Raw genomic sequence first — 26,909 nt, forward strand, 5'->3', positions numbered from 1 at the left:
ACTGTTCGCTTAGCTGGGCGACGCGAAGAATATGCTTAAGTCAAGTTTAATCTTACCTATACGTTAAACACATCGAACATTCTTTTATCATCAATACTATACAAATTCCTAGAGTTCGACTTTTCACAAATTCTTCAGAACCGACTCCCATTCTCATGCTTCTCCCTGGAATCCATGTCATGTGACCCGTAGACAAGTTTGACTTCCACATCAGATCCCATTATCCTGTCCAGCCACATTGATCAGTGACGTCTGTCTGAGTGGATAAATACAAGCCTTCCAATATCCCAAGCCCAACACTCAATCAGGCAGCTCACGATCTTTATTACTTTCCAGTTTATCCTGGGACCACTCAATTTTGCACAACTCACGTGCTCTAGGCAGTCCCAACCACATCCGTCCTAGCGCCAGGCACCAGCCCCCAAAATAGCAGTTCTGCCTGCTTTCACTCACGCTTTTCCTCACGGGAACACGCGCGTGAGTAATTGATCCTCCGCGTTGTGGAGGCAAGTTCCCGTGTCTCCCTTCTTGGCCCTGAGCTGAACTGAGGATCCGTAGCCGGGTGGGCTGGCTTTGATGAGAACAAAAGCCTCCTTCTCCCGTGCGTCTGTCTTTCTTCTGTTTCTCATCACCATCCATCATCTTCCTCAACTCTCCAGCGTGTTCTGCGAATTTAATCTGGTTTTCTACAAACGTAGAACCAACTCTCATCCTCGTTTCATCATTGTCATATCGCGTTTCCTTTCATTCCTTTGTCACAAATCCGCCATATTAGTTAGTCGTCAAGCGTCGTCTTCAAGCATCACATAACGCATCTCTACTGCACCTCTCAATATGCCGACACTCGCAGAATCTAAGGATCCGATTGAGATCCCTACTCTGCCTACGGAGTCTGTAAAGGACTTCATCCCGTATCTTGCCAGCAATTCCGATACACCGATCGGAACACTTCTTGAGCCTTTCAAGAAGTTTGAGGGTGAGCTCAGAAAGGTGTATGCTCAGCAACCAGACCATGAGTTGGTCAAGGATGGCAACGTCAACTTGGTTCCGATCTTTGAGGGTCATGAGAAGGAGCTGAAGATCCGTGCGAGGGATTTGAGTGAGGAGTCGGATGATGAGAAGGCCAAGTAAGACTAAGTCCCGTTCCTCCCCGCAACTGTACTCTTGGAGATTTTGTCAGTGCTCACACTATTTAGATATGTTATGCCATTGAGCGACGCTGACCGCAAGCCCAATGGTTCACCTGCCGTCGTCTCATCTTTCAAGGATTTCCAAAAGAACTTCAATCTCTTCTCCGAATCATCTCTCGCAGACCTTGATTGGAATAATGTCGTCGCAGCCGGTTCCGCAGTCACCACCGCTCTTCTGCCCGTACCCGAGAAGTGGGCCGGCAGCAAACGAAGTCTGAGAGAGTACTATCACGAGCATCTGGCACCTGCCAGTGATGTTGATCTATTCCTCTACGGTCTCAATGAAGAAGAGGGCTTGGAAAAAATCAAGCAGATCGAGAAGAATATCAAGGATAGCATCCTCCATGAGACTACTACGATCCGTACCAAGAACGCCATCACGATTGCATCCCAGTACCCAACTCGTCATGTTCAGATCGTCCTTCGTCTTTATGATTCCGTCTCTCAAATCATCACCGGCTTCGATGTTGATTGTGCTTGTGCCGCTTATGATGGAAAACAGGTTTATGCTGCCCCTCGAGCTGTCGCCGCTTTCGTTACGCAGTGCAACACTATTGATCTCACCCGTCGTTCGCCATCCTACGAGAATCGCCTTTCAAAGTACAGTCACAGAGGATTTGAAGTTCACTGGCCTCTGATGGACCGTACTAGGATCGATCCAACAATATTCGAACGCTCTTTCGGCCGTACCCAGGGACTTGCTCGGTTGTTGATTCTGGAGAAGCTTCCCAAGACAGTCGACCGAGAGGCATACATGGATCAGCGCCGTGCTGAACGTGGCAGGCCAGCACTCCACCGAGGCTACCGCAATCAGTATCGTATGGGCGGCAATATCAAGGATGCAGAGGAAGACGAGGTGGCTGAATGGGTCGATCAAGAGGAAGTCGCTTCCTATCACACCATGACAGTTCCCTACGGACCCAAGTACCAAGCCTCCAGAATCAATCGTTTGCTTTACGCCAAGGATCTTCTCCTGAATGCAGAGTGGAACCAGCCCAAGGAGCGTGAAGTCTATCTTCATCGACACCCTTGCTTCTTTGGTACTGCTGAGGAGGTTCTACAGGACTGCTGCGGCTATTGCCCTGTTCCCACGAATGATGAAGAGATCGAAGTCGCCGAGGAAGAAAGCAAGACTTACATCTCGGGTCCACTCAAGTTCCTTATGGATGATCCTGGACGACAAGAAATCGGAAGCTTCAATCCCATCACAGACGACGAGTGGACTACCATGGCGTACGTCGGAGACACTGCCAGACTTTGTCAAGCTATTGTGGATGGAGACCTCGAGCACGTCCAGGATTGGTGCGCTCAAGAAGGTGTCGATGTCAATCGTCGCGACTACACAGGCCGAACACCTCTCCACCTTGCAACCATGGCATCAACTGTCGAAATCGTCCAATGTTTGATCGATAACGGGGCCAGACTCATTGCTAGACTTGTGGATGGTCGCACTGCCTTGCACATTGCAGCTGCGCGTGGTAATGTGGAGATGGTCAATGCTCTGATGCAGAAGAGCGAGGCCAATGAGGAGGAAGAGGATGAGAAAGTCGAAGCTCGTCGCGCGGCGAGAAAAGCTGCGCAGGCTGCTACTGGCTCTACTTCCAAGGACGGAGAAGAGAAGGACGAGGAAGACATCAGTGATGCTGAGTCTGAAGCTTCTGAGATTGGGTTGGACAGCGAAGATGGTTCCGACTCGATGACGATGGGCTCGTTTGTCAAAGTTGCCGAGGACAAACCCAAGGTGGGAGAGGACATCCCAGAGGACGACTCTGAAGATCCGGATGTTTACGAGATCGATGTCATTGCTTGGGATTATGGCCTATCCCCTCTTCACTTGGCTATCCTGAATGGTCACATTGAAGTCATTGAGCTTCTTGTTTCGGAGTATGGTGCTGATGTCCTCCTTCCAGTCAAGTAAGTCTTGCCGCAACCTTCTTCCCCTGAAGCCAGATCTAATACAGAACCCCATAGGCTCGTCCAACCAGGAACCAGCAACGCGCGTGGAGCCATCTTGTCGATTCTGCTTGCTTTGTCGCTTCCAGCAGAAAAGGCTAAAGCAGTTGTCAAATTGCTGCTCAAGCTAGGTGCTACGTCTGCTCAAGCAGATATGAATCACTACAGTGTTTTCCATTATGTGGTCAGCCAAGAACGAACTGATATCCTGGATCTTCTCCTTTCTGAGGATAATCCAGTCGCAATGAGTGTTCTCAACAACTATGGTGGTGGCTCTCACTACCAGCAGGGCTACTCGCCTCTGACATCCGCAATTGACCGCGGAAATCAGGAATTAGTCGCAAAGCTTCTTGAATTGGGCGCATCTTCGACCATCGAATTCGATACCTGGGTCAAGACATACCTTGCGCAGAATACCTATGCCAGAAACCACACCCCGGAACAAACAAAGACACAGTACCACAATTCTGTCACTCAGCCGATTATTGCGGCTGCAACCCACGATCTAGGGAAATCTGTCCAGGATCTACTTTCTCATGGTGCAGACCCTAAGACGCTGGACAAGGCTGCCTGGGGTGTTGTTGCGAATCCTCAGAATGGCACTTACCAAGTTGCGGAGTCTCTACTGGATATCATTCAGAGAAAGTTGAAGGCCTTGCGAGAGTATGTGTCTCATCCCTTGCACGATCACCTGTTTTGTCCTGAAGGATGGAAAATTCTCGGCTTGGTCTGGACGAAGCTAACATTAAATAGATGGAAGCCTTCGGAGACCACCTTGAAGAAGCCAGAAACCCTCCGTGACGAAGACCACTACACTCGTGGTCTCAAAGGCTACGCATATTTCAATGCGGTTCAGAACTACAAACAAAAGCTGCGAGAGAATAAAGAGGCCTGGGAAACTTGGAATAAGGGGGAAAAGAAGGAAGACGGGATCGAAGAAAAGCAAGCGGCCATCAAGAAGCTCATTGCGGAGCTTGAGCAAGCCGAGAAATCGTTACTCAAGGCAGGAGGCAAGACATTTGCAGAAATGTATCCGAATACGCCGACACCCCAAAACCACAACCGATTTGGACACAATTATCAATCACCTGAACCGGGTGCTTACGAAACGAGCTTGACTTTCAACGTTCCTGAACTCAATCCAGCGAAGAAGGATGGTTATCTCCGCTTGTTTGATGCTGCTTGGGACAATGATTTGGATACTCTCAAGGCTATGACTCTGGCTCCATGGACGTGGGTCGAGGGTTCCCCACTGGAAGGCCCATTAAAGATCGCTATCTCCGACGGAAACGGCTTCAGTCCCTTCTCTATTGCCGTTCTCCGCGGACATTATGACCTCGCGAGAAAGATTGTCGAGATATCCATGGCTCAATATCACAAGGATGATGGTATCAGCTCTCGAAAGAGGTGGACGATGAGAAACGACGACAGTGACGATGAGTACGATTCGGACGATAGCTATGAAGATGATCATGGTAAGCTACGTATATTCAAATGTTCGTTTCTGGTGCTGATATCAAATAGAACATCTCCCAATCTACGCCGAGCTAGTGAGTGATAAGTTCACCGTGGACAATCTCGGCGAGGTTTCAAACATTGTCAAGAGCAATGTGTTGCCCCTGCAGATGATCGAATGGAATTGCATGCCCCAGCGATTCCTCGAATCTGCAGAACAAGATCAACCAAGTCGTAGCTCCCTTTTGGAACACGCCGTCCTGTCGAACAATATGCAATTGCTGAAATTCATGTTGGAGCTCGGCGCTGAGCAACAGGCACTTGCTGCCGAAGAGGAGGATGATCAAACTTGTTACACCATAGGCCAATCTGTCTTCCTCACTGCGATTCAAAAGGGTCGGACAGATATGCTTGCTGAAATGATCAAGGTGAGTTGGCTCCTGGTACAAATATATTTGAGTATCATTACTGACTTATTTCAGGCAACTGGTGTTGGCATTCCACTCAACGCTCTCATCAAGAAGAGTGGAATTGAAATCAAGACCAAACCAAGATACTACCAAGGTCTCAGTGTTGGCGGCAAGAAGCGAGCTGACTGGGCACAAGCACCTGGCGGCGATGTTCATGTCGTCGAAGAGAGAATTCCCCCTCTTCTTCAAGCTGCTTATGTTGCGAGTATCGAGTCGGTCGAATGGTTTATGAGCGATGCGCCTCTGAGACGATACAAAGAGTTTGCGGAGAGCAACAAGCACGATAAGCGGATCAAGACTTTGATGGAGACTGGCAAGGGATTTGAGAAGACTATTGGTGGATGGCTTGATGCGAAGAGTAAGTTCATGATACTGAGACTTCTAGGCAGAATGCTGATGATTACCAAGGTGAACTGGTTCTACACTGCGCCATTCTGTTCAATCCCTCCAAGGATCAGGACAAAACCCAGTATCTTGCTCTCATCAAGCATCTCGTCTCCGTTGTACCAGATTCCATCGAACAGAAGTCTTCAGAACGAATGACACCTCTGCACGTTGCTGTTCTCGCTCATCAACCTGAAGTCATCTCATTCCTCCTGTCCGAGGGAGCGAACCAACGCCATCGCGACAAAGCGGGTCGAAACATCGTCCACCATATGCTTGCTCCCAAGAATATGGCACGAGCAAACACGAATGCCGAGAAACTCCAGCAATTGATCAGCCTGTTCGATAAGTCTGCTGTTGAGGAAATGCTTCTTGAGCGTTGCACCGAAAAGCCTGGAGCGTTGACTCCACTCGCTTATTACATGGCTAAGAATGCTGGATCGTACCGAAAGTCCGATATCGTTTCCATTCTTTCCAAGTACTCTAATGGTGAAGATCTTGCTATGATCAATGGCGAGGGTGACTTGCCGCTTCATGTCGTACGTTCTTCCTTGCAACCACCATAACCAAGTACTGACCACCATAACCAAGTACTGACAAATCGCAGGCAATCAAGCAAGGCATGAGCCAACTTACATCCTTCCTCCTCTCTCTCAACCCCTCGCTCCTGTACCGTGAGAACGCCACAGGCCGCACACCTCTCGAGATGTCCCTTGATATCCTCATCGCCTCGCAAGTCGAGAACCCGCCTCAGGTCTCCTCCAGTACCCGCAGCATGTATTACTACCACGGCCAAACAGACTACGATTCCATCGTCAACAAGAGTCCATCCTTCTTCGTGAAAAAGGACAAAGATGCCGAACCAGAGGACAGTAAGAAGCGTACGTGGGAGATCTGCGAGGCTGTTGATAAGAATATCGATGGAGAGAGTGGTGAGAATGGGATGAGGAAGAGAAGACTCGTGAGTCTGTTTGAGGCGAACGAGGTTGCGAAGAGGGTTGCTACTTTGAAGAGGGAGAGGGCGGGATATGGACATGGGTATGGTGGTGGTCAGATTGTGGTTAATGGAGGGTTGATTGATGGGGAGGGGAAGACGGATGTTGTTTCTGAGTGGATGATGGGTTTGTGAGTGGGTTCAATCGCTGCTCTACAGATCTTGTGCTCGGAGATATATGGAGGGTTTGGCTTGGTTTCGTTGCTTTTGCTGGAGGGAACATGGGGTTTGATTTTGTTCTTTACCACTTAGTTAGTCTGATGTCCTCATTTTTCACGGGGTTGTCTTTTTTGCCAGCGATGGGGTCGATTATGGCTTCTACTTTCTGTCTTTACATTCTGTTCGCTTCCATATCTCAGCTTCATGAATAATCTTGAGCCAATTTGCACAACCCAATACCTGCTTCTTGGACCTCAACCCCCAATATGGGGCGATTATGACAACAATAGGGGGTTCTCGCTTAGCTTTTAAAGTGGGACCGAAAGCAAATCAAAACAAAGCCTCCGATGTTGAGTCGGCACCACACAATCGACTGGCAACAATGACCTAGGATTCTAGATTCATCCGAGGAAGAAGTTTGCTATGCAAAGAACATTTACGACTTGTTTTCTAATGAGATATCCCTTCCTGACCTTCTCTCTCATAAAGTTCCAGTGCGAACCGTGTGATCATCACCTTGGCACCGATTGGCTAATGTACACAATGAGAGCAAGACACTTTTCTATGGATCTCCAGAATCTCGAAGAACTTATAGTTCTATGTTTGTAAAATTGAAAGTATGATTAGGCAGTACTTAAGAGCTCTGGGTTCAGCAAGAGGTATTCGTATTTCTCAACGGCTGATTTGCTCATTCACTTCTCGCTGCCCCACATTAGTGATTTCACTACCAGGCTGTGGCTTTGAGTATTAACAATAGGAAGGATATATCGACGAGTAAAATCACTCGCTCATCTTCCCCAGGAACGAAAAATGGACTAGACCTTCTCCTTACTAGCCGCTAGCTGCAACGCCATCAATTCTCTCTCAGACATCACAAAGCCTTGCATAGCTCATCGAGAGGAGTTAACAGAGTCTCCATTTCAATCAGACTCTCACATTACTAGGTTTCTTATCCCTACGTCAATCGTTCCAATCATAATGGGTCTCATGATGCGGGCGTCCTCTCCAGAGAATGAAGAGATCGAGAGACTAGACTGCTACATATATCGACTCTCACCTTCACTTCCAACGGTCTCAGAACTGAAATTGGAGCCCTGGTCTTCAAGATCAGAATCAAAGGACGCAGATGCAACCTTCTTACCAAGTCACGCATCGACGTCATCGCCAACTCACACCTCCAGCCTTCAAAACATTCAAAGAACAGCCCAAGGCTCACCCTCACCTTCCAAACCTCCCACAACAAAGTCAACCCCCTCACCCTTCCGCATCACCAAACGCCACCACCACCACAACTCCAAATCCAAATCCAAACCCAAACCCAGATCCCACCTCCCATCCCTCAAAGCCCACGCCAGATTCACATCCACCAACATCACCAAAGCGCGACACCTCGCCCACCGCATCCAAGACGAGATCGAGCGCTCCCGAATCCTAGATCTGCATCTCTGTCGCGAGAGAAGCGAATGGTACTGGTTCTGTAAACGCACGCTGGAGCCGCAGCCGAACGAGATGTTGAGGAAGTTGAGGAGGTTGCAGTTTGAGGGGGTGAAGAGGGAGATGTTGGCTATGGGGATGAAAGGCTGGGAGGTTAGTAGGGTGTGTTTGGAGGGGGGGATTGGGTTGAGGTGGGAGGTTGGGGTGGATGAGGGGGAGTGAGGATAAGGGGGGGTTTGGGTTGATTTGATTTGATGGGAGGGGTTGGAGTGGATTGGATTGTTGGTGCTGGGGATGCTTGGTAGTGCTGGGACTGCGGATGATCGAGCAACTGAGTTGTGAATCTGGAAATTAAAAATAATGATATGCCAATTCCACATCAAGTAAACTCATACCGGTTCAATGACTTTGCCTTGTAATATTTTCGTCTGCGCGCCTCTTCCAAATTCGATTGATGATGTTGCCTATAAAGTTTGGGCTACCCATGAGAAAGTTCATCGGCGACTTGGTTCCAGGTCCGCTGCTCGCTAGTAAATGTCAATGATAAACGTGGTGCTCAAGATGACTCGAGATATTTATTGATCGTCTATTGCTGTGTGCGTACACTGGTAAACAATTTCGAAAAGTATCAACGTCGAAACTTTGAGAAGACTGGCTGAGACTTCATCTCTCGGCCAATCAGTCAAACCTTGGAACTAGGACAGAATGACTTTTCTCAGTAGGTGACTTGGTGCTGAACCGTAATTCGTAGTATCATTGTCGTTGAGTACGAGATTCAAGAGTGGACGCAACGCTTCTTTGCATGACTCGTGACTGTAAGATCTTTAAGCGAGCGATCTGTTCAGCTTGTTGACCCCAGCCAAATGGGCATTGAATCTTGAAGGCAGTCGCAACGGCAAAAGTAACAGTACTGACATTAATTGAAACTTCCAAGATAGTACATTAGTGCATCTCCATCTTGGACTTTCACTCCGCAAAGATGCGGGGAGGATGTGGACTGTGTGGAGTTGTGGAGAGTGGAGGCAAGGATGAGGTTCTGATGTGGACTGACGCGCAACGCAATTCGAGACAAATGAGAGCTTTAGCGTGGTTTCTTTCCACAACCCGACGAGAAGCAATGTGGAAGTGGATGGCTCAATTACTCCCTCTATGGTTTTCTGTTGGACTCCAAGTCAATGCAGCATGCCACCATCTCCAGATTTTCCCTACGCCCGAAGCTGTGGGCCGTCCCTGTAACTAGTATACATAGCCCAGGTTCCTCACCATATCCCCGGATTCTGACAGCCCATCAATCGCAACCATCCGCCTGTTGCTACGACTATTCTTCTTACACTTCTACTACTCTTATTTACAGTCAGACCTTTGTTCATCATGGATTCCAAAGAACCCACTGTAATGGCAACCCACATTGAGAATACGCCGGTGAAGGGCGACAAGACTATCGAAGAAACCGACCTTTCACTCGGTCTACTCCTCAATGATGAGGAACGTAGCCTAGGTCTGATGGAATCTGCCTGGAAGCACAAGAGAATCATCTTCATGTGTAAGTATCCAACTCTTCTCTGCTGCCAGATTCACCAATTAACAGTAACCAAGCAATCGCGGCATTCTTCGGCGGCGCTTCCTTTGGCTACGACAATGTTGTCAATTCTGCAACAATGTCCATGCCAGCATTCCTGATGTACTTTGGCGAAGTCAGCCCAGTCACCCACTCGCTTTTCGTTCCAAGTATCTGGACCGCTCTCTTCTCGTCTATGTCAGGATTGTGCCAAGCCCTGGGTGGTTTCTTCATCGGCTTCATCTACGAACGCTTCGGCAGAAAGCCTTCTGCGATCGGATCAGCTTCTCTGTCTATGGCTGGCATTGCTATTCAATATACTGCTACTACTCGAGGATCTCTTCTTGCGGGCAAGATGGTCAACTGTCTTGCTTTGGGTGGGATGATGTCAACTGGATCGACATATATTTCTGAGGTAAGCATGTCATATACTCCAAACCCCAGAAAAATTCTGACACTTCCTGTGTCAGATTGCGCCTGTCAGGCTTCGAGGACCTATGCAGTCTGCTCTTGTCTTGTTTCAAGCTCTCATGCTCATGACTGGCTTGGGAATAATCAGCACCTTCCTCCCAGACATGTCAGAACATGCCTTCAGGAAAGTTTTTGCTCTACAATGGGTTTGGTCTGGAGTCGTTCTCGCGATGTACCCATTTCTTCCAGAGTAAGTCTGGTAGTAAGCCACCAGATCTTGAACCCCCGCTGACTTCCTGCAGATCTCCAGTATACCTGATTAAGAAGGACAAACCCGAAAAGGCTCGGCGAGCAATGGTAAAGCTTTACGGAGCAGATCAAAATATCGACGCTCGTCTAGCGTACCTTCGAAGCACAATCGAACATGAAGGACCTTCTGATGATGCAACCAAGACCGGATATGCAGACTGCTTCAAAGGTGTTGACAGGCGCCGTACCTTGACAGTCATCTTTGTCCTATTCGGCCAGAATGCCTGCGGTGTTTCCTTCCTCTCTCAAGCGATCTACTTCCTGTTTCTGGCCGGCCTGACCCCAACAAACGTCTTCAACATTTCAATTGGCGGCTTCGCACTAGCCAGTCTTTTCATCATTGGCAGTTGGTTCTGGATCGAGAAATTCGGTCGTCGCAAGATCTTACTCTCAGGCTCCTCGTTGACTGCCGTTGTCTTGATCGTCATCGGATGTCTTCATTATGTCCCTGGACAAGGCGCAGTCTGGGCCATCGCCATCCTTCTTAATGTCCTCACTTCTTGGCAATACTTCTCCGTGGGATCGATCTCTTGGGTCATTGCATCTGAACTTTCATCGTATCGCCTCAGAGGACAGACGCAATCCATTGGATTCGGAACTCAACTGCTGGCATCTTGCCTGTTCACTTTCGTCACTCCGTACATGTATAATACCGATGCTGGAAATCTTGGTGCTAGGACTGGATTCATCTGGGGTGCCGCAGCTGCGGTCTACTTTGTTGCCTCGTGGTTCATTGTGCCTGAGACTTTCGGTCTTAGCATGCAGGAGATGGATTGGATGTTCGTGAAGAAGGTTGCTGTGAAGGACTTTCAGAAGAGAAAGGCGGAGGCTAGCGAGGCTATTGCGGCAGAGGTTCAGACGAAGGAGGATGTGTGATTGTCTATCACTTTATATTGTACATAAAATATACTCGGGCTAGAATCCAATGAATCTGTCTTTTACCAGATAGGAATATTTGAATAAAATGTTATGTAGATGATCAAACATTACTCGTAGGCAGAACTTGCGAAAGTTTTACCTCCTTGTTGACTTGCCTAAAATTTGGCAGCAGACCATCCCATGTCCGAAATCCCGTCAATGGCTGAAGTCCAATCTTGAAGCAATTGTATCGCCAGGTTGAACTCATTTCCTTCAAAAAAAAGTCAAGTCCAAAGTCTTGGACGGGGTGATCTTGCCCAAACTAACCTAGCAAGCTCCTGATCAGTGAAGTTTGCTCACCTTCATCAGACTCAGTCTCACGACTCCGAGCTTCCAGAATATTTTTAGCCTTCTCTAAATGTAAACTACTTACACAATAAGCAAGTTTTCAAACACCACAGGCTTACTCTCGCCTTCCCCATTGCTCGTTGCAAACAAAGCAAAGACCGGTCCCGTGAAACCCCACTCACTAATCAGCATTGAATCCGCAGTGCCCAGCTCTCTCCAATCCTCACCACCACCATCCTCTTTGACATCAAAAGAATACAATGATTCTGTACATTTGACCCGAAAACTCAACCGCGAACTCTTCCCCGACCGCGGCACTTCAGTGGACTTTGTGGGTTGCTGCAGACTAGAGACAGAGAATACGATGGTCTTTCCACGAACTGAGATATCTAAATGCCGCAATTGGTCGACGTAAACCGACAATCCCGCTTCCTCATTATCGCTTGAGGGCTGGAAATTGACGTCGATCGAAACCTGTGCACTGAGAGATCTCTGGCGAAAGCCAACCAGGGATGAAGTCCCTTTTGATGTGTGTAAGTTCGCCGACTTACCTACAATCGAGACGCTTCCATCGTGCCAATTGTAGCTCGAAAAGTCTGGATCACGGAGATAGACCAAACGAGGATTTGTAGACGTAAGTGTCTCCTCGATAGGTTTGGAGAAGAGCTCAGACACCTTTTTCGGACGCGGTAATGGTTGGCAAAGCTCAATCTGCATCCCCAATTTCTTCGAGTTATTGAAGATAGGCCACTCTCTCTCTGGCCAAGCTACAGGACAGAGGAAAGTCTCTCGTCCAAGGGGGAATCTCCCGTCCTTTAATCGTACCGCAAGCATCACAGCCCACCAATTCCCAGCCTCGTCCTGGAACAGATCCGCGTGTCCGGCACCTTGAACATACTCGTCCGTACCTCTCGCTGTCATAATTGGATTCTGAGGATGGCTCTCGAAAGGTCCCCAGACACTGCGACTTCGAAACATCGTCACGCAATGATTGATCTCCGTCCCATCTTCAGCAAGCAGTCCGTAATACCATCCATCTTTGAAATACACATGTGGACCTTCAGCCCATCCTCCTCCATGTGCTTTGACCAAGGGTTTAGGCTTTCCAGATAGGGACTCGCCGGTTTTGACATCGATTTCCATTTGCACGATTTGTGGTAGGACGCCTTCAGGTAGTTCGCCATCGGCAGGTCTCTCGGGAAACATGGTGCCTTGGAAGTAGACTTTGTCGTTGTTCGGGTCGAAAAATAGACTTGGGTCGATGCCGTGGAAGTCGATCTGGATAGGCTTGCTCCATTTGCCTTGGATGGGATCGCTGGAAGTGACAATGAATGTTTCAGCTTTGCCGGTGAGGGGGATGTTGGTGCATATTACGTAGAATGTACCCTATCGAGAATTGTGAGTGGTATTTCTTGGATGTCTAGAGAAATTGAAAACAGACCTTGTGATATCGTATTGTTGGCGCGAGGATACCTTCAGTCTGATTACCTCGAGTGATGGCCTCGTTGACGGAGATGTAACCTGGCTCATTGATTGCGCCCTCTATTTCTTCAATTAGTCAAATATCTCACTATGTTCATGCGAAGACATACTGCAGGGGATCCAATTGATCAAATCTTGAGAAACGTGGATGGTGATGTGAGGAAACCATTGGAATGTTGAATTGACGAGGTAGAATATCCCATCAACACAAACGCAAGATGGATCGGGATGGAACCCGGGGATAATGGGATTCATGGGAGCCTGTATGAGATCTTGCGAAATCCCCATGGTTGTGATGATAGGGTTTGCTGTGAGAGCTAGACGTGTTCCTAGGATGTAGAGAGTTATTAAGTCTTGAATAGGAAATGCTGTAATATAAGCGAGGTGGCCGGAATGGTGTGGGCGGAAGGTGGGGTGGGACGTGAGCGGAGAGGTAATTCTGAGGGGAATTCTCGCTCTGTGATAGACCGAAATGGTTGCTTGAGCTGAAATCCCATCAAAGCCCCAATGTGAATCCCTACCCCGCGTTGTCATGGGGTACATTCACAAAGAGCGACCCTATGGATCGGATAGTGCCGTCCACTTTGCAAGCCTTTCCCCTCAGCTTACGGCTATCGTTCAGTGGACTCTTAGTGGAGTTCATTTTTCAAATGGGGCTCTGGCCAAACATTTGCTCGCTTATCGCTGGCTGTGGATTTGTCCACTGCAGTCCACCAAGTAAAGGTGGAGGGTTGTAGGTCGGGTATTCTCTGCCGTCCCGTCCACTATCAATAAGTCCACTTTTGGGTAAGTATGGGTGCAGATTCCCAGTTTGTTGGACCATCTTTTTTCTGTCGGTTGGAGTTTGATGAAGTCTGGGTGTAGATCGTTAAAGATATTGAAGTCCACGTTTTGGGATTTTTGGAGCGCTGACTTGAATGTAGTAGAAAAAGACCTGAGCGTAGTCGGCCAGTTCTCGAGCGGCGTGTGATCTCATCACCGGCTTGACCGACAAAAGAAAGTTGATGGAACGGATAGTCGAGATCAAGTTCGGAGTATCATTCATTCGAGTCTGTATGAATCTATGAATCTATGTACAAATTACTGCTGCATGGGGCGGGTGATCTTGGCCCTCCGTTCCCATTGAACATCCTTTATCCCCCACCTGCGGGGCACCGTGCAGCAGCCTCATCGAAACAGTATCACAGACTATTACACACAGCCTTTGGATTACCAAACATCCTTCCATTTGATAATCACAATCCGGACCAGAAAAGATCCTGCTCTAGAATCACACTCTCAACACATTCCCCCACGTGAAGCCTAAACACCCCAGCTTCGCACTTCCACATCTTCGTTGACTCGTCCCAGAACCCGAAAGCATACTTGTCTTTGAGCGTGATGCTGACTCTCTCCGATTTTCCAGTAGCAATATGAACCTTTGTGAACCCTTTCAATTCTTTCCGCGGCCGTGAGACAGAACTTTCAACATCTTCGACGTAAACTTGGACGACTTCTGACCCGTCCACCACTCCAGTATTCGAAAGAACAACCTCAATCTTGAGCTCACCCTCGTCCGGTGCATCTGTGGCGTTGGAGCGACTGACTTGGAGAGACGAAATCTCGAAGTTCGTGTAACTCAACCCGAAGCCAAATGGCCATTGGAGAGTTCTCGGTGTCCACTCATGTCTGTAGCCTAAACCAAGTCCTTCTCCACAGGTCATCTCCCAACTTCCTCGAGCATTCTCCGTAGCTGGGTAGTAGGGATACGACGGAGAGTCTTTGAGTGTCTTTGGCCAGGAGACAGCGAGTTTGCCGCTCGGAGATGCTTCACCATACAGAATCTCCGCCAAAGCAGAACCACCCTCTTGGCCCAGGAAATGGGCGTTCACGACTGCGTCGACATCCTCGACGAAGTCTTGAACGTCGATAGGATTGCCACAGCTAAGGATGAGAACACTCCGACGACTGGCAGCTACAACTGCTTTGATCATCTTGACCTGGCTCGCCGGAAGTGACATATCCGTAGCATCAAAACCTTCAGACTCATGCTCAGGTGTTCGACCGGCGAAGATAAGTGTCACGTGCGCGTCTTTAGCGATATTGACTGCTTCAGCTATGGCGTCGTCGTCGGAGAATTCTTCCATGTAGCAGAGCATGGCTGAATGAATTATTGGCTCGCCAGTGGCAAAGGATGGCTTGTGCGGTTGCACGATCAAGTCGACGAAGTATGGAACGCCAGCTGTCATCTGGACTTTGGCCAACACCTGTAAATTCTGTGGTCGGAAGAGAAAATCTTCAACCTCGATGCCAACCATAGTTTTCTGTGCAACCTGGTATATTGTTAGCCTAGATCATCGGAACGTGATGCTCAATATACCTCTTTGCCATTGACTTTCACTACGCACGTTCCTGTCGTTCGTGCCCCAATAGTATGAAGGCCAGTGCTTTTTGGGATGACCGTCGTGGATATCTCGTAATGGAAAGCTTCAGGTTTCAGTCCATCTCGCAATCGGCCAAACATCACTGCTGCTGGTGATGCATGAATCTCATCAATGACAGGATCGTTCGATCCTTTATTGAAATATCGAACGTTGATGCCATTACTTCCATCGAGTGCGAAGATCTGATCGAGTGAAATGGTGGGAATGACATTGTGTATTTTGACACCATTGGCTGCGTGGATATTTTCAGGGTTTGTCGAAAGTTCTCGAATGCTGTCCAGGGGACGTTGTGTGTACTGTGGTGGGGCAGCTGCGCTTCCTCCTCCCGAAATTGATGGGACTGTAGCCTGAGAGCCAACAACTGCTAGCCGTTGAGACTTTCGGAGTGGTAGAACAGACTTTCGGTTTTGTAGCAGAACAATTCCCTCCGTTGCAACACGTCTTGCCAACTGGTTGGCCTCTTCATCAACAAGTGATCTCTCTTCTTTTTCTGAGTAACAATCTTTGGTTTTCTTGATCAAATTCATGACTTTTGCAGCTCGTTCATTTAAGACTGAAATATCAAGCTCGCCATTTTTGATCTTCTCAAGAATGATGGAGGTTCTGTGAATAGTCGGGCCTGGCATCTCAAGGTCTAGACCAGCCTGGAGGGCAGGTACGCCAGAACGTGTACCATACCAATCGGACATGAGTGTTCCATCATAAGCCCACTCACCGCGGAGCAAATCTTTGATGAGCTTTGAGTTCTCACTGCAGAATATTCCGCCTACTTTATTATATCTGTTATAAATTAGAAGGGGCTTTCGGGTCCTCGATTGTACTCACGCAGTCATAATAGCCGCTGGATTAGATTTCCGGAGCATGACTTGCCACGCAGCAAGATAGATTTCCCGCATCGTTCTCCCATCCAGATTCTCAGCCACATTGTGGAATCTTCTTTTCGTCTCACTCTCATTTCCAACAAAGTGCTTCGGACAAGTGGCTACTCCTCCAGCTTGAATGGCATTTACCAAAGATGCTGCAAGCTCGCCTGCAAGCAGTGGATCCTCGCTGAAGCTTTCAAAGTTTCTACCACCACGAGGATCGCGATGAAGATTCAAAACAGGACCGAGGAGAACTTGTGCTGATTTTGATTTGGCTTGAAATGCAAGTTTGGACCCGACTTGGCTGAGCAGGTCGACGTTCCATGTTGCTCCCATACATGTCGCACTGGGGAAACAAAGTGTTGGTGTTTGGAAGTGTTCGGAGCCTTTGACACCTGTGATGGTATCGACGGCCTAAAGATGGGTTAGTATAGAGCTATGAAATATTTCGACTTGTGAGGATTCAGTACCTTTAATGGCGGTATACCGAGGCGGGGTACACCGCTGGTATGTGTGAAGTTGACTCCAGAGAGAATGTCCAATTTTTCTTCCAGAGTCAGATCATGTACCGATCGGTCAAATGAAGGAGACGGTAAGTCGTCTACGTCTATCACCGTTTCTCGAGCATTATTCTTAGAATTTTTGTCGTCCAAGGAGAGTGGTAATGCAACGGTGGTGGTCACGACGTGGCTCATTTTGGGCAATGGGAGGGAAAGTGCTCTCGGTGGCAGAACTGGCCGTATGTCTCCCAAGCGAGTCGCAACTTGTTCGTGGATTCTTCCTGGTCGAAAGTTGCACGAACGGCAGTTACTTGATATACGACCGCTCTCCATCTGGGATCGTCTTCCCGATATTAACGTCTGTTCACGTCCACTTGCGAGGACTTTCAAGTTGCGATCTGGTCTTCCACACCGCCGTCCACGTCCACGTCTTCCGTCCACCTTCCAACACCGCGCCCCCAGAAATCTATCCGACCCCCTTCGATCCACATTGATTGAATCCGAACGTTATGGTGGATCGAACCTGGGGTTTGGTAGCTCGAAATGCACGGGATGGGATTGTCTAGAAGTTTTTCCTAACATAACTCTCCATGAGTCCACACTCCAAACCTCCACATTTCTATCCAAGTCCAACATCCTTCGACTCCATGCAAGCATGCTTACCTCCACACCAAGATCAACGCGCACGTCCATGCCCAACTTGCCAGAGCCGAGTCAGAACTTAGGCCTATTCGGCAAAGATTTCTGCTGCAGTCGCTGTCCGAAAAGGTTCAGTCGTAGCGAGAATCTCAGGAGACATTTGGCGACCCACGATTCTGTGGGGAAATATCGTTGCGTTGTTTGCGACAAACACTTCACTCGAAGCGATCTGTTGAAACGGCACAGGAAGAACCACGACAGGAGCCCTCGTGCCCGATCCTCAAATCCAAGATCACAAGTCCTACCTGATACTTTCGATTCGCCAAGATTTGTGGACCCCGACTTCCGGGTCCCAAATGTGATCCATGATGGAACCCATAACGGCAGCCAGCAACAGGAACCTATTGACATGCCCTTCGATAGTTTCATGACCAGTGAAGATATTTCCGGCCTCAATCTAGGAGCTTTTGATGGAGATATCGCATGGACTTTGGACTTTGCCTATTCGCACCCATTCATGGACTCATTCGCCGCGGACTGTCTCACTCCTTCCAGTACCGACAATGTCGAAGCTGGAGACTTCGAATCCTCAAATGTTGCAGCTGATGAAGCCGGCGAGTGGCCAGATCGAATGAGTCGACCGTCAAGTCCCAGGAGACGGAAATCCGAGAAGGCACATCATGCTCCCAGGAATTGGCATGCCACGATTGCAGAAGCTCAACTAGAGATGCCGAGACGTCGGATAAGTGACGTTGCACTGAGTAGTATTGAACCGGAGACGAGGAATGGAGTGCTGGAGTTCTTGAGTTTACCAACATCGCCGTATTCCGACGATAGAGACTTGGAGACATTCCCTCCATCGGAAGTTCTTGAATATTTCCTCCTCTTGTACTTCAGGCATATTCATGAACGCTTTCCGGTCATCCATCTACCAACATTACAACTCTCCAAGATCTCTCCGTTTCTGCTAATAGCATTACTTCTCGCTGGATCTAGCCACTCAAAGGCCAACGATGGCTGCTTTACAAGAGTCTTCTACGACCATGTCCGGGTCGCTGTGCTGCGTAAAATTGAGGCTGATAGCCGATTCGTAAGTGTTCAAATCTTGCACCACATTAATACATATTCTAAGCAGTGTAGCTGCGCTCTGTGGACAATATATTCGCGCTTCTGCTAGTATGTCTCGCTGGCACATGGAGCGGCGGAAGAGAAGCCTATGAATTTGCCGAAGGGTTTCGTGGGATTCTAGTTACCACAAGTCGACGATGTCGTCTCCTCGATGGTCGGCCCATCACGCTGGAAAACGAAACTCGAGAAGGACACAGTGTTCTTGACCAGATCTGGCATTCATGGATCGAAGCTGAGAGGCGGAAGAGGCTTGGCATGGCAATATATGTACGTCTCCATCAATGCATTGTTCGAGTGATCTAACAACGGCAGCTCTACGACTGCCAATATCCGGGCTTATTCAACAATCAGCCTTACATTAGTAAAGCCGAGACAGCGAACAGCATCTTTCCTTGCTCGTGCGTGTACTGGGAAGCCAAGACAAGTGTTTCCTGGAAGATGTTGATTGGCCCGGCGAACATGCCTCCCTCAACATTCTACATCCACGCACTAAACACCTGTCTCCTTCCGCCAGGCGTCGTGTCCGTCCACGACCTCGATGAATTTGGTAAAGTGGTCCTTCTCTATGCTATACATACCCACATCTTCGAGTGGCGACAAGCAATTTCCATGCTCGTGCCGAATGGACCTGCCAACGCATACGGGAGTTTCAGCCTCAGCATCGGCCCTGGTTTAAAAGAACGCAAAGAGTGGCTGCTTGCAAACCTGAAGAACTGGCATACCTACCACTATAGTCCAAGTGTTGAGCCAGCCGCTGCAATACTCTACCATCTCGGCTTCGTGTCCCTAGAAGTTAGTCTATCAGATCTGCATCTCGCTGCTGGCAGGACAGGAAACCGCTCAGAGGGAGCCGTGGCGGAACAGTCTCTTCGTCTATGGGCGAACGGTGAGAGTGCGGACTCTACGATGTCCCATGTACATCAAGGCTTCGAAGTTACTCTGACAGCTTTGCAGTCTGGTGCGATGCATAGCTCGTTTGAAATTATTATGAGCTTGTTTACGGGTGGACTTGTGTGCTGGGCGTACTCTAAGTTTCATCGAGCTGGACCTCATGAAGAGTGTGTTGAACATGTGAGAAAAGCGGCGAAGACACTGAGAGAGCTTGCTTCGTGGCGAGTATCGTCGCTCTTTGGGGTTATTCTTGATGATTTCGAGAGTGTATGAAACGTGTGAAGCAATTCCAGCTTCTCGGTTAGACAGTAGAAGAATAGGGGCATCACGTGCATGTATGAGCTCGAAGCGAATCGGTTAGCTACCTTATTTCCGCCTGTACGAATGGATCCAGCCTCCAAAATGTATCGACAGTGGTTAGTCTGTCCTATATCATACCAATACCTCGTTCTAATACTCTTCCTATTGACTGTCTCCAGCGTGACGCCCTGAGATTTGCTTGGAGCTACCGGAATATTCAGAGCCATGAGAACTACTCTGAGAATTTCACTGATTCATCGACTTTGACAGCTATCTTAGAAACTTGTGAACTACTGTTTAGGCAAAGCCGTATAACATCTCGCGGGTTTCTCGGGGTATTCCACATTTCGATCCACATCACGTGTACTTGAGGGAGTTTGCGATATTTTGCGCACCTTGTTGGCTCTGACAGTTTCACCAACTCGATCCGCATCCAATCATCAATTCATCTATGGGCCTCTTCTAGGTATTCAAACTCCTTCCCTTGCATCATCAATTCCCCACTCCGCCAAATTCCAACCATCAAGGTACCGCATCTCAGAATCTCCCATGCACCTAGATACTACTCCTCAACCCCGCCAACTGCCCAAACACCGCATCAAAACTCCCCTCAAACCTCTCCTCCACCTTCTTCCAATTAACCACCTTCCAAACCCCCTTCGCATAGCTCCCCTTATCATTCAAATACTGCAAATAATAAGCATGTTCCCACATATCAATCCCCAAAAGCGGCTTCTTCCCCGCCGGGACAATATCCTGGTCTTTACTCGTGATGATTTCCAATCCCCCAGTCTCAACATCTTGGACTAGCCAGCCCCAGCCTGAACCCTTGAGACCGAGAAGCACGTCGTTGAATTTCTCTTGGAATTTTTCAACGGATCCGAAGCGAGTGGTGAGTGCTGCGGTGAGTTTTGGTGCTGAGCTGGGCTGGGAAGAGGGCGAGGAGGATGGAATGAGATTCTCCCAGAAGAGAGTGTGGTTGATGTGGCCGCCGGCGCTAAAGTTGAGGTTGGTTTGAAGGTGGAGCTGCGTCACAATGTCGGATTTGGAGGAGGCTGTTACTTGGGAGGCGAGGGTTGCGTTGAGGATGTTGATGTAGGTTTGGTGGTGCTTGGTGTGGTGGAGGGTCATGATTTGAGCGCTGATATGGGGTTCGAGTGCCTTCAACAATGTCAGTCTTGTTTACTTCAAAGACTTATTGAGAGGCTTCTTGTAATCTTACATCGTATGCATACGGGAGAGGTGGGAGAGTGAACGCCATGATGAGATAAGTGCAACAATTTTGTCGGAGAGTTGAAACTTAGAGGTTGCAATCGTGTTGAAGTCAGAGAGGGGAGAGGCGAGGAAGGAGAGGAAATATGCAGATGTAGCTTTAGCTTCCAGCACGTCAGCCATCACCCCCTCCTTCCTTGTGAAATCTCGTGATTTATCGCTAGATTCGTAATGTAGCTCTAAAATTGTCTCACGGTACTCGTGTCAACAGCTTGGCAAGTCCTGATTTAACACTATGTTGCGCGCAATTGAGAGAATTTCTGCCCCACTATCATAACATTAGCAAATGAGATGATGAGATACAATTCAACAAGCCGCACCCCTAGTCTTCTCTTTGATGGTTCTGCGTGCGACGGTTGAGATACTGAAACGGATTTTGGAGCTGAACACGGGACTTTTCAGAAAGAATTGCACGGGACCCATGAGGAGATGAGAAGCTGATACCGTAGCAATCTCATGATGGGCAATATCGGATTCCACACCATACCTGTAATTATTTAAAGAAGCCAGAATCTTCAATGGACGACTGGATCTTCAAGATATTCTTCTTGATCCAGGTGGAAGGATTTGTGTTGTCAGTAAGGGTACCTTGTACCATTGTGGGTTTCTTTCTGCTTACTGATGAATTTCAGGCTGTTGGGGCCACAAACTGAGTATTAATCTGGGCAATGCTATGGCAGCTTACCAGACAGCCGCTCTGGTAATTCGAGAAAGACAGGTCAGGTAGAATGTGTGTCAGTCTCAAATGTAAAGCGTGAAGCCCGGGGTACGATTGTTGACATGCTGCCGACTTTACCGAGACCAATCCCGAGCCCGATGACCGCTCGAGCCACCCCACTCATCCCGCTTCATCCTTCTCCTTCAAGCATCTCGAATTGCCATTTCCCCTGCCCTGCTTTTGAACAATCAATTAACCCTACTTGCGGCGAGGCGCGGGTGATCTTCAAGACGGGATAAATTCAAAGCTTAAGCAGGTCCAAGCAATGCCACTTTTCCATGTCGTCCACTCCAATTCCCACAAATCAAAAGTCTTGGCTGACGCAACGCGCCTTAACGGCGTCAAAATATTGGACAAGCGAGGATCATCTTAACTGGAAGAATACAAATGCAACTCTAACCTTGGCAGGAACCGAAAATTGATGATGATGATTATGGGTCTTTGAATTGCGGGAGCTATGTGCTTTGACCAAGTTGTACGTATTAATCCTGTTCAGTATTTATATATGAACGGCAAGGGAAGAACTTGTAAGTCTGTTTGTTTTCTTTCCTGGCCTAGAAGTATATTCCAGCTTCAGCTTCATCAAATTGTTCCTTACGATGTACTCTTCAATCCCCACGTTCGTTTCTTTGGCCATCTTCACGACGATAGCACAGAGTCACTCTCCAAATGCCTACTATTTCAATCCCCTCGAGCACCTTGCTGGCGTAACACCACCCTTCGACCCCCTCGATCCTCCTCTCGATCCCACTCCTCCACAGGGCTGCAACGTAACTCGAGCAGCATATTTAATTCGGCACGCTGCAATCTACGCAAACGACTTCGACTACGAATCCTACATCTCCCCGTTCGTTTCCAAGCTCTCCAACACAACCGTCGACTGGAGCAAAATTCCCACTCTCTCATTTCTTTCAACATGGAAAATCCCATTCACCGACTCGGAGCAGGAGATGTTGACACGAAGTGGTAAATTGGAAGCTACAAGATTGGGTGTGGACATTGCGCAGAGATATCAGTCGTTGCGGACACCAAAGAAGATATGGAGTTCGACAGCTGAGAGGACGGTGAAGAGCGCGAAGGCGTTGGCGGTAGGGTTGGCAGATGATGAGAAGGATGTGAGCGTTGTGGAGATCTATGAGGGCGAAGAAGATGGTGCGAATTCGTTGACTCCATATGAGAGTTGTCCAGCATACAGTTCATCAGCAGGGAGTGATCAGTCTTCTGTTCGTGTCCCAATCCTCACAACCAGAAACATATTCTGACTTGTAATTCTAGGAATTCCTCAACAAGTACGCCGCACCCCCAGCAGCACGCTTCAACGCCGCCGCCCCATCCTTCAACTTCACCTCCAAAGACATCTACGCCATGTCCCTCCTCTGCGGCTACGAGACCGTCATCCGCGGCTCTTCTCCCTTCTGCTCCCTCGACCTGCTCACCCCCAACGAATGGCTCGGCTTTGAATATACAAACGATATAATGTACCACTACAACACCGGATACGGCTCCCCCGTCTCCGGCGCCGTTGGCTTCCCCTGGGCAAACGCCACCTTCCACACTTTGATGTCAGAGCAAAATAACATCTCAAATGCGACCACCGATCAAGACCTATACATATCTTTCACACACCGAGAACTTCCTCCCACAGTGCTCGTCGCCCTCGGACTTTTCAACAACAGCGCTTTCTCGGGCGCGAACAACATCAATGGGACTATGCCCAGCGACAAGATCAACCATCATCGGGCATGGAAATCAAGTCATATCTTGCCGTTTTTGACGAATGTCGCGGTGGAGAAGATGGAGTGTGACAGTTTTGCTTTTGAGAAGGGGACTTATTATAGGGTTTTGGTGAATGATAGTCCGCAGAGTTTGGATGGGTGTTCGGATGGGCCTGGGGAGAGCTGTGAGGAGGGGGAGATGGAGACGTGGTTGGCTGGAAGGGCGGAGGTTGTGGGTGCGTTTGGGGAGATGTGTGGGGTGGAGTATGGGAATAGTACAGATGTGTTGAGTATTTATAGTTCGTAGGATGAGGTAATGTTTATTTCTAAGGCGAAAGAGCTTGCTTAGTCAACTGGAATGTCATGCTTTTCAAACTTGTTCACACGGAAAAACCAATTGCATCGGGGCACTGAAATCCTCCACCATGTCACAACTTTTCAACATCCTTCGCCAGAAAATTCTCATGGCGCCACTGCTTTTCCATTATCATTTTCTAAATACACTCTCGCCGCAAGCTTAAGCGAGCACCCGTATCTTCCCTCCTCAAATTATTATGCACGCGCCAATCAGTCCAGTTATCAGTCGTCCTTCAACAAACAACGAAAGGAAACAATTTCGATCGCTCCGGCTATTCTAAAATGCGGCACCAAACACACGTCAAATTCGAAGCAAAGCACCTAGCTCCTCTCCTATCTTCATGCCAAGCGTGTAAACGCAGAAAGCAAACACAAAAGAAAAGTACCAAAACGAAACGAATGAACCTCGATACTTCTCGACTCCCAGTCTCTTCCATGCAGTCAGGCAGGCTATGCATCGCCAAATTCAAATATCAAATGCAATCTCCATCCATCCATCCAGCTCAATGTGATAGTGACTGTCAAATCAGGAAAGGGAATGTAAACATGCTCGGAAATTCAGAAATGTGGCGTCCCAGGCCGGAGAAGTTGACCTATCAGCCAGTCCTCTCCTCCTTGATATCCAGACTCTTCGTCACGATGACACCTCTCATTCCCTGATCGCTCTTCTTACCTTCCTTCCTACCACCCTCGATAGTCTCAGTGGGAGCAAGGATCTGCATACCTAGTTCTTGATGCACATTATCGGCATAAATCCGCGTCTGCAATTCCTTCCTTGGACTTGTAGAGACAGGTAAGGTAATCTTAGAAGCAGTAGAGACTGAAGCCGCGAATTCACGACGTTCTCGCTCCCGGTAGGCGCGCGTGCCCATCTTCGGAGAGTGAGGGTCGAAGAAACCTTCGTCGTTGTCGATAGTAGCGATGAACAGTTTGGGACTGTGGGCGAGGGTGTGTGAGACAGTGGAGGTCTTGGGCTGTTGACTCGATGATGAAGGTGTTCCAGAAGTAGAGCCGGGAGACCAGATATTTGTGCTCACGGTTGTGTGGCTGGGAGTAGCAGAGGTGCGTCGTGGCCAGGCTATCGGGAAAGACTTTGCAGTAGGGCCCTGGGCTTCGAGGTCTGCTTCTTTGTTGGTGGTGGCTTGGTCGTGGCGGGAGGTGATGATGCTCATCTCGGCTTGCTCTCTTGACTTTGAGGTTGGCTTTACTTTGGAGGCGGGCTTGGATGAAGCGAATGCACTGAAAGGTAGATTCATATGTGTTCTGAACATTGAGAATACACCTCTGTGTAGACTGCTTTGAAGGGGTGTAGTCGAACTTGGCGTCTGTGCCGGTGTCTGTAAAGAGTTGAAGCAGGTTGGTGAGATACTGGAGTCCTCATATCGGAACTGAGATGGAGCGGGTGTGATATCATCGACCTGGCCATTTTGCGAGAAGATATTAGAGTACATCTGATGATCTGAGTCGTGACTTGCAGCTGACTTATGGAGAAGAGAAGCATTTGTTGATGTGCTGGTGGGGATGTGTGAGAGGTTGTCTGTAGCGTTGGAGAATGTTCCCTGAGAGCCTTTGCGTGATATAGTGGTGGTAGTTCTGCCAATAAACAATGATTAGCATGAGCTCCAGAGTAGTAATCACTTGTGGGGGAGCTGAAGTGAAGAAGACACAAACATACCTATCAGTCAATGTCGACCCTGTAGCATGACTATCCGTCCTACTTTCCGTATCAAAGTACTTCATCGCCTTACCCACAAGATCAAGCTGGCTCTTAAAGCTACTCTTCGACCCCGTGGTATTGACCAGCGTCTCACTCGCCCTTCTCTCATCCCTACTGAGCTTCAAACTTGGCCAGATTCTCCCGGCGCCACAGTTCACCAATGCAGCCCTGTATGTATCAACAGCGTCATCATTGAAGCCGAAGAACGCAAACATGAATACACTCGCTACAACGCCTGCCCAGCCTGCCCACTGCAGACTGGGCTGCATGCCAGTGTGAATGAAGAGGATGGGTGACCAGGTCACTGGGTTGTGGATCCGTGACCAGGAGTAAGGGACGAACTTTGTGGGGATGGCGTAGAAAGTGAAGAGCGCTTGGATGGGAAGGTAGATGACAATGAGGAGGACTGAGATCAGGACCAGTTTGATGAATTTGCGGGGGGCGAGACCGGAGCCGGTACTTGTGAGGGTGGCGGAGATGGTTTTGCGGTGGCGGTAGAGGCGGTAGAACATGATTGCTGTAAGGATGTGTTAGTCAAAATTCTTTCATTGGTCCAAAGGTGATACTCATCAGGGATGAATAATGCAAGGGAAAGTAAAGGTAATTGGAAACTAGAGAAGGGAAACTTGCCGGCATAGTACACATTCAGCAAAGTGAAGATCGGACACCACATGATGATGATCACCAACATCGGCCACGAGTTGTCCAACTGATCGGCACATCCCCAAACAGGAATAATCATATATCTTCCAGCCTGTATCGTATAATGTAACGCCATCATCATCACAGGCAGAAGCCAGCAGAATAGCACATCCCCAATAACCTTCCTACGTCTCTGGGACTTGCTCGGATTGAACACTGCACACTCGGTATCCAACGCATCAGCCAGGCCTTTCGTCAGACAACAGAGCGAAGTAGCGAGAGCCATGGTGATAGGGAAACGGAGAATCGCCTCGACGTCACAGAGGCCGTACCCCTCCCACCATTTTGTCCAGTCATCTGAGGGCCAGAGGATTCCGTTGATGAATGCCATGAGGTTGATGATTACGATGACGGCCATCATGCTGCAAGCGGCGATGTTCTTGACGCGGTAGAAGGATCGGAGAGGTAGGTAGGTGATGAGGAGGGCGAGAGCAGCGAAGAGTGGTAGGGCGACGGCGTTGACTGGATTGGCGACTTCATCCGGCATGACGAAGTCCGTCACTTCGATAGTGACGCTGGGTGCGACGTCTGTGTTCTGCATTTTGACGATATTGGAACGCTGAGTTGAAACAGAGAGGTAGAAAAATGTAAAGATGGATTGCCAGACCCGTCGAGAGTCGAAGACCCCGAGAGACTTTGTAGGCCTCGACGAAATGAGTCTGCAACAGTCCTGATCGAG

At 48.7% G+C, this 26,909-nt stretch overlaps 8 protein-coding genes across 9 annotated transcripts; 4 read left to right on the forward strand and 4 right to left on the reverse strand.

Moving 5' to 3' along the window:
- Positions 1-472: 472 nt before the first annotated feature.
- ONS95_008352 (uncharacterized protein) lies at positions 473-7,036 on the forward strand (the record flags this gene model as incomplete). 2 transcript variants are annotated; one of them, XM_058501904.1, is made up of 8 exons in its annotated part: positions 473-1,127; positions 1,197-3,104; positions 3,162-3,806; positions 3,897-4,618; positions 4,668-5,026; positions 5,081-5,426; positions 5,477-5,991; positions 6,044-7,036. In XM_058501904.1, the coding sequence occupies 8 exons, from the start codon at positions 835-837 to the stop codon at positions 6,047-6,049; spliced, it is 4,794 nt and encodes a 1,597-aa protein (XP_058363226.1). In that variant the 3' UTR covers positions 6,050-7,036. The 2 variants fall into 2 exon arrangements, with proteins under 2 accessions (XP_058363226.1, XP_058363227.1); XM_058501905.1 differs by having other exon boundaries at positions 835-1,127; positions 3,162-4,618; positions 6,060-7,036.
- Positions 7,037-9,410: 2,374 nt separating this feature from the next.
- Positions 9,411-11,193, forward strand: ONS95_008353 (uncharacterized protein; the record flags this gene model as incomplete). The annotated part of the gene is made up of 4 exons (XM_058501906.1): positions 9,411-9,582; positions 9,636-10,012; positions 10,068-10,258; positions 10,311-11,193. 4 exons carry the CDS (start codon positions 9,411-9,413, stop codon positions 11,191-11,193), a joined length of 1,623 nt encoding a protein of 540 aa, XP_058363228.1.
- Positions 11,194-11,604: 411 nt separating this feature from the next.
- On the reverse strand, positions 11,605-13,293 carry ONS95_008354 (uncharacterized protein; the record flags this gene model as incomplete). The annotated part of the gene is made up of 3 exons (XM_058501907.1): positions 11,605-12,909; positions 12,965-13,065; positions 13,116-13,293. The coding sequence occupies 3 exons, from the start codon at positions 13,291-13,293 to the stop codon at positions 11,605-11,607; spliced, it is 1,584 nt and encodes a 527-aa protein (XP_058363229.1).
- A 743-nt stretch (positions 13,294-14,036) lies between these two features.
- ONS95_008355 (uncharacterized protein) lies at positions 14,037-17,655 on the reverse strand. The gene is made up of 5 exons (XM_058501908.1): positions 17,455-17,655; positions 16,762-17,366; positions 16,254-16,705; positions 15,365-16,208; positions 14,037-15,317 (listed from the first exon to the last, which is right to left on the reverse strand). The coding sequence occupies exons 2-5, from the start codon at positions 17,122-17,124 to the stop codon at positions 14,241-14,243; spliced, it is 2,736 nt and encodes a 911-aa protein (XP_058363230.1). The 5' UTR covers positions 17,125-17,366; positions 17,455-17,655; the 3' UTR covers positions 14,037-14,240.
- ONS95_008356 (uncharacterized protein) lies at positions 17,447-19,898 on the forward strand (the record flags this gene model as incomplete). The annotated part of the gene is made up of 4 exons (XM_058501909.1): positions 17,447-18,520; positions 18,571-18,825; positions 18,871-19,196; positions 19,285-19,898. The coding sequence occupies 4 exons, from the start codon at positions 17,447-17,449 to the stop codon at positions 19,346-19,348; spliced, it is 1,719 nt and encodes a 572-aa protein (XP_058363231.1). The 3' UTR covers positions 19,349-19,898.
- A 110-nt stretch (positions 19,899-20,008) lies between these two features.
- On the reverse strand, positions 20,009-21,633 carry ONS95_008357 (uncharacterized protein). The gene is made up of 3 exons (XM_058501910.1): positions 21,509-21,633; positions 20,972-21,289; positions 20,009-20,910 (listed from the first exon to the last, which is right to left on the reverse strand). Exons 2-3 carry the CDS (start codon positions 21,008-21,010, stop codon positions 20,305-20,307), a joined length of 645 nt encoding a protein of 214 aa, XP_058363232.1. The 5' UTR covers positions 21,011-21,289; positions 21,509-21,633; the 3' UTR covers positions 20,009-20,304.
- A 273-nt stretch (positions 21,634-21,906) lies between these two features.
- ONS95_008358 (uncharacterized protein) lies at positions 21,907-23,785 on the forward strand. Its single transcript, XM_058501911.1, has 2 exons — positions 21,907-22,962; positions 23,015-23,785. The coding sequence occupies exons 1-2, from the start codon at positions 22,339-22,341 to the stop codon at positions 23,759-23,761; spliced, it is 1,371 nt and encodes a 456-aa protein (XP_058363233.1). The 5' UTR covers positions 21,907-22,338; the 3' UTR covers positions 23,762-23,785.
- A 622-nt stretch (positions 23,786-24,407) lies between these two features.
- STE3 (a-factor receptor) lies at positions 24,408-26,771 on the reverse strand (the record flags this gene model as incomplete). Its single annotated transcript, XM_058501912.1, has 3 exons — positions 24,408-25,404; positions 25,487-26,045; positions 26,159-26,771. 3 exons carry the CDS (start codon positions 26,769-26,771, stop codon positions 24,408-24,410), a joined length of 2,169 nt encoding a protein of 722 aa, XP_058363234.1.
- Positions 26,772-26,909: the final 138 nt, after the last annotated feature.

The sequence above is a fragment of the Cadophora gregata genome, assembly GCF_030347475.1.
Source record: "Cadophora gregata isolate MNR1 chromosome Unknown scaffold_2, whole genome shotgun sequence".
Classification (NCBI taxonomy): Eukaryota; Fungi; Ascomycota; class Leotiomycetes; order Helotiales; family Ploettnerulaceae; genus Cadophora; species Cadophora gregata.

Excerpts from the sequence above, each read along its gene's own strand:
- ONS95_008358 (XM_058501911.1), top strand. The coding sequence starts at position 22,339 with ATGTACTCTTCAATCCCCACGTTCGTTTCTTTGGCCATCTTCACGACG. Across the intron at positions 22,963-23,014 it reads CAGGGAGTGATCAGTCTTCT|GAATTCCTCAACAAGTACGC; the intron begins GTTCGTGTCCCA and ends TTGTAATTCTAG.
- ONS95_008357 (XM_058501910.1), bottom strand. The coding sequence starts at position 21,010 with ATGGCGTTCACTCTCCCACCTCTCCCGTATGCATACGAT. Across the intron at positions 20,911-20,971 it reads CTCTCCCGTATGCATACGAT|GCACTCGAACCCCATATCAG; the intron begins GTAAGATTACAA and ends ACATTGTTGAAG.
- ONS95_008355 (XM_058501908.1), bottom strand. The coding sequence starts at position 17,124 with ATGGAGAGCGGTCGTATATCAAGTAACTGCCGTTCGTGCAACTTTCGA. Across the intron at positions 16,209-16,253 it reads CCAGCGGCTATTATGACTGC|ATATAATAAAGTAGGCGGAA; the intron begins GTGAGTACAATC and ends AATTTATAACAG. Across the intron at positions 15,318-15,364 it reads TGAAAGTCAATGGCAAAGAG|GTTGCACAGAAAACTATGGT; the intron begins GTATATTGAGCA and ends ACAATATACCAG.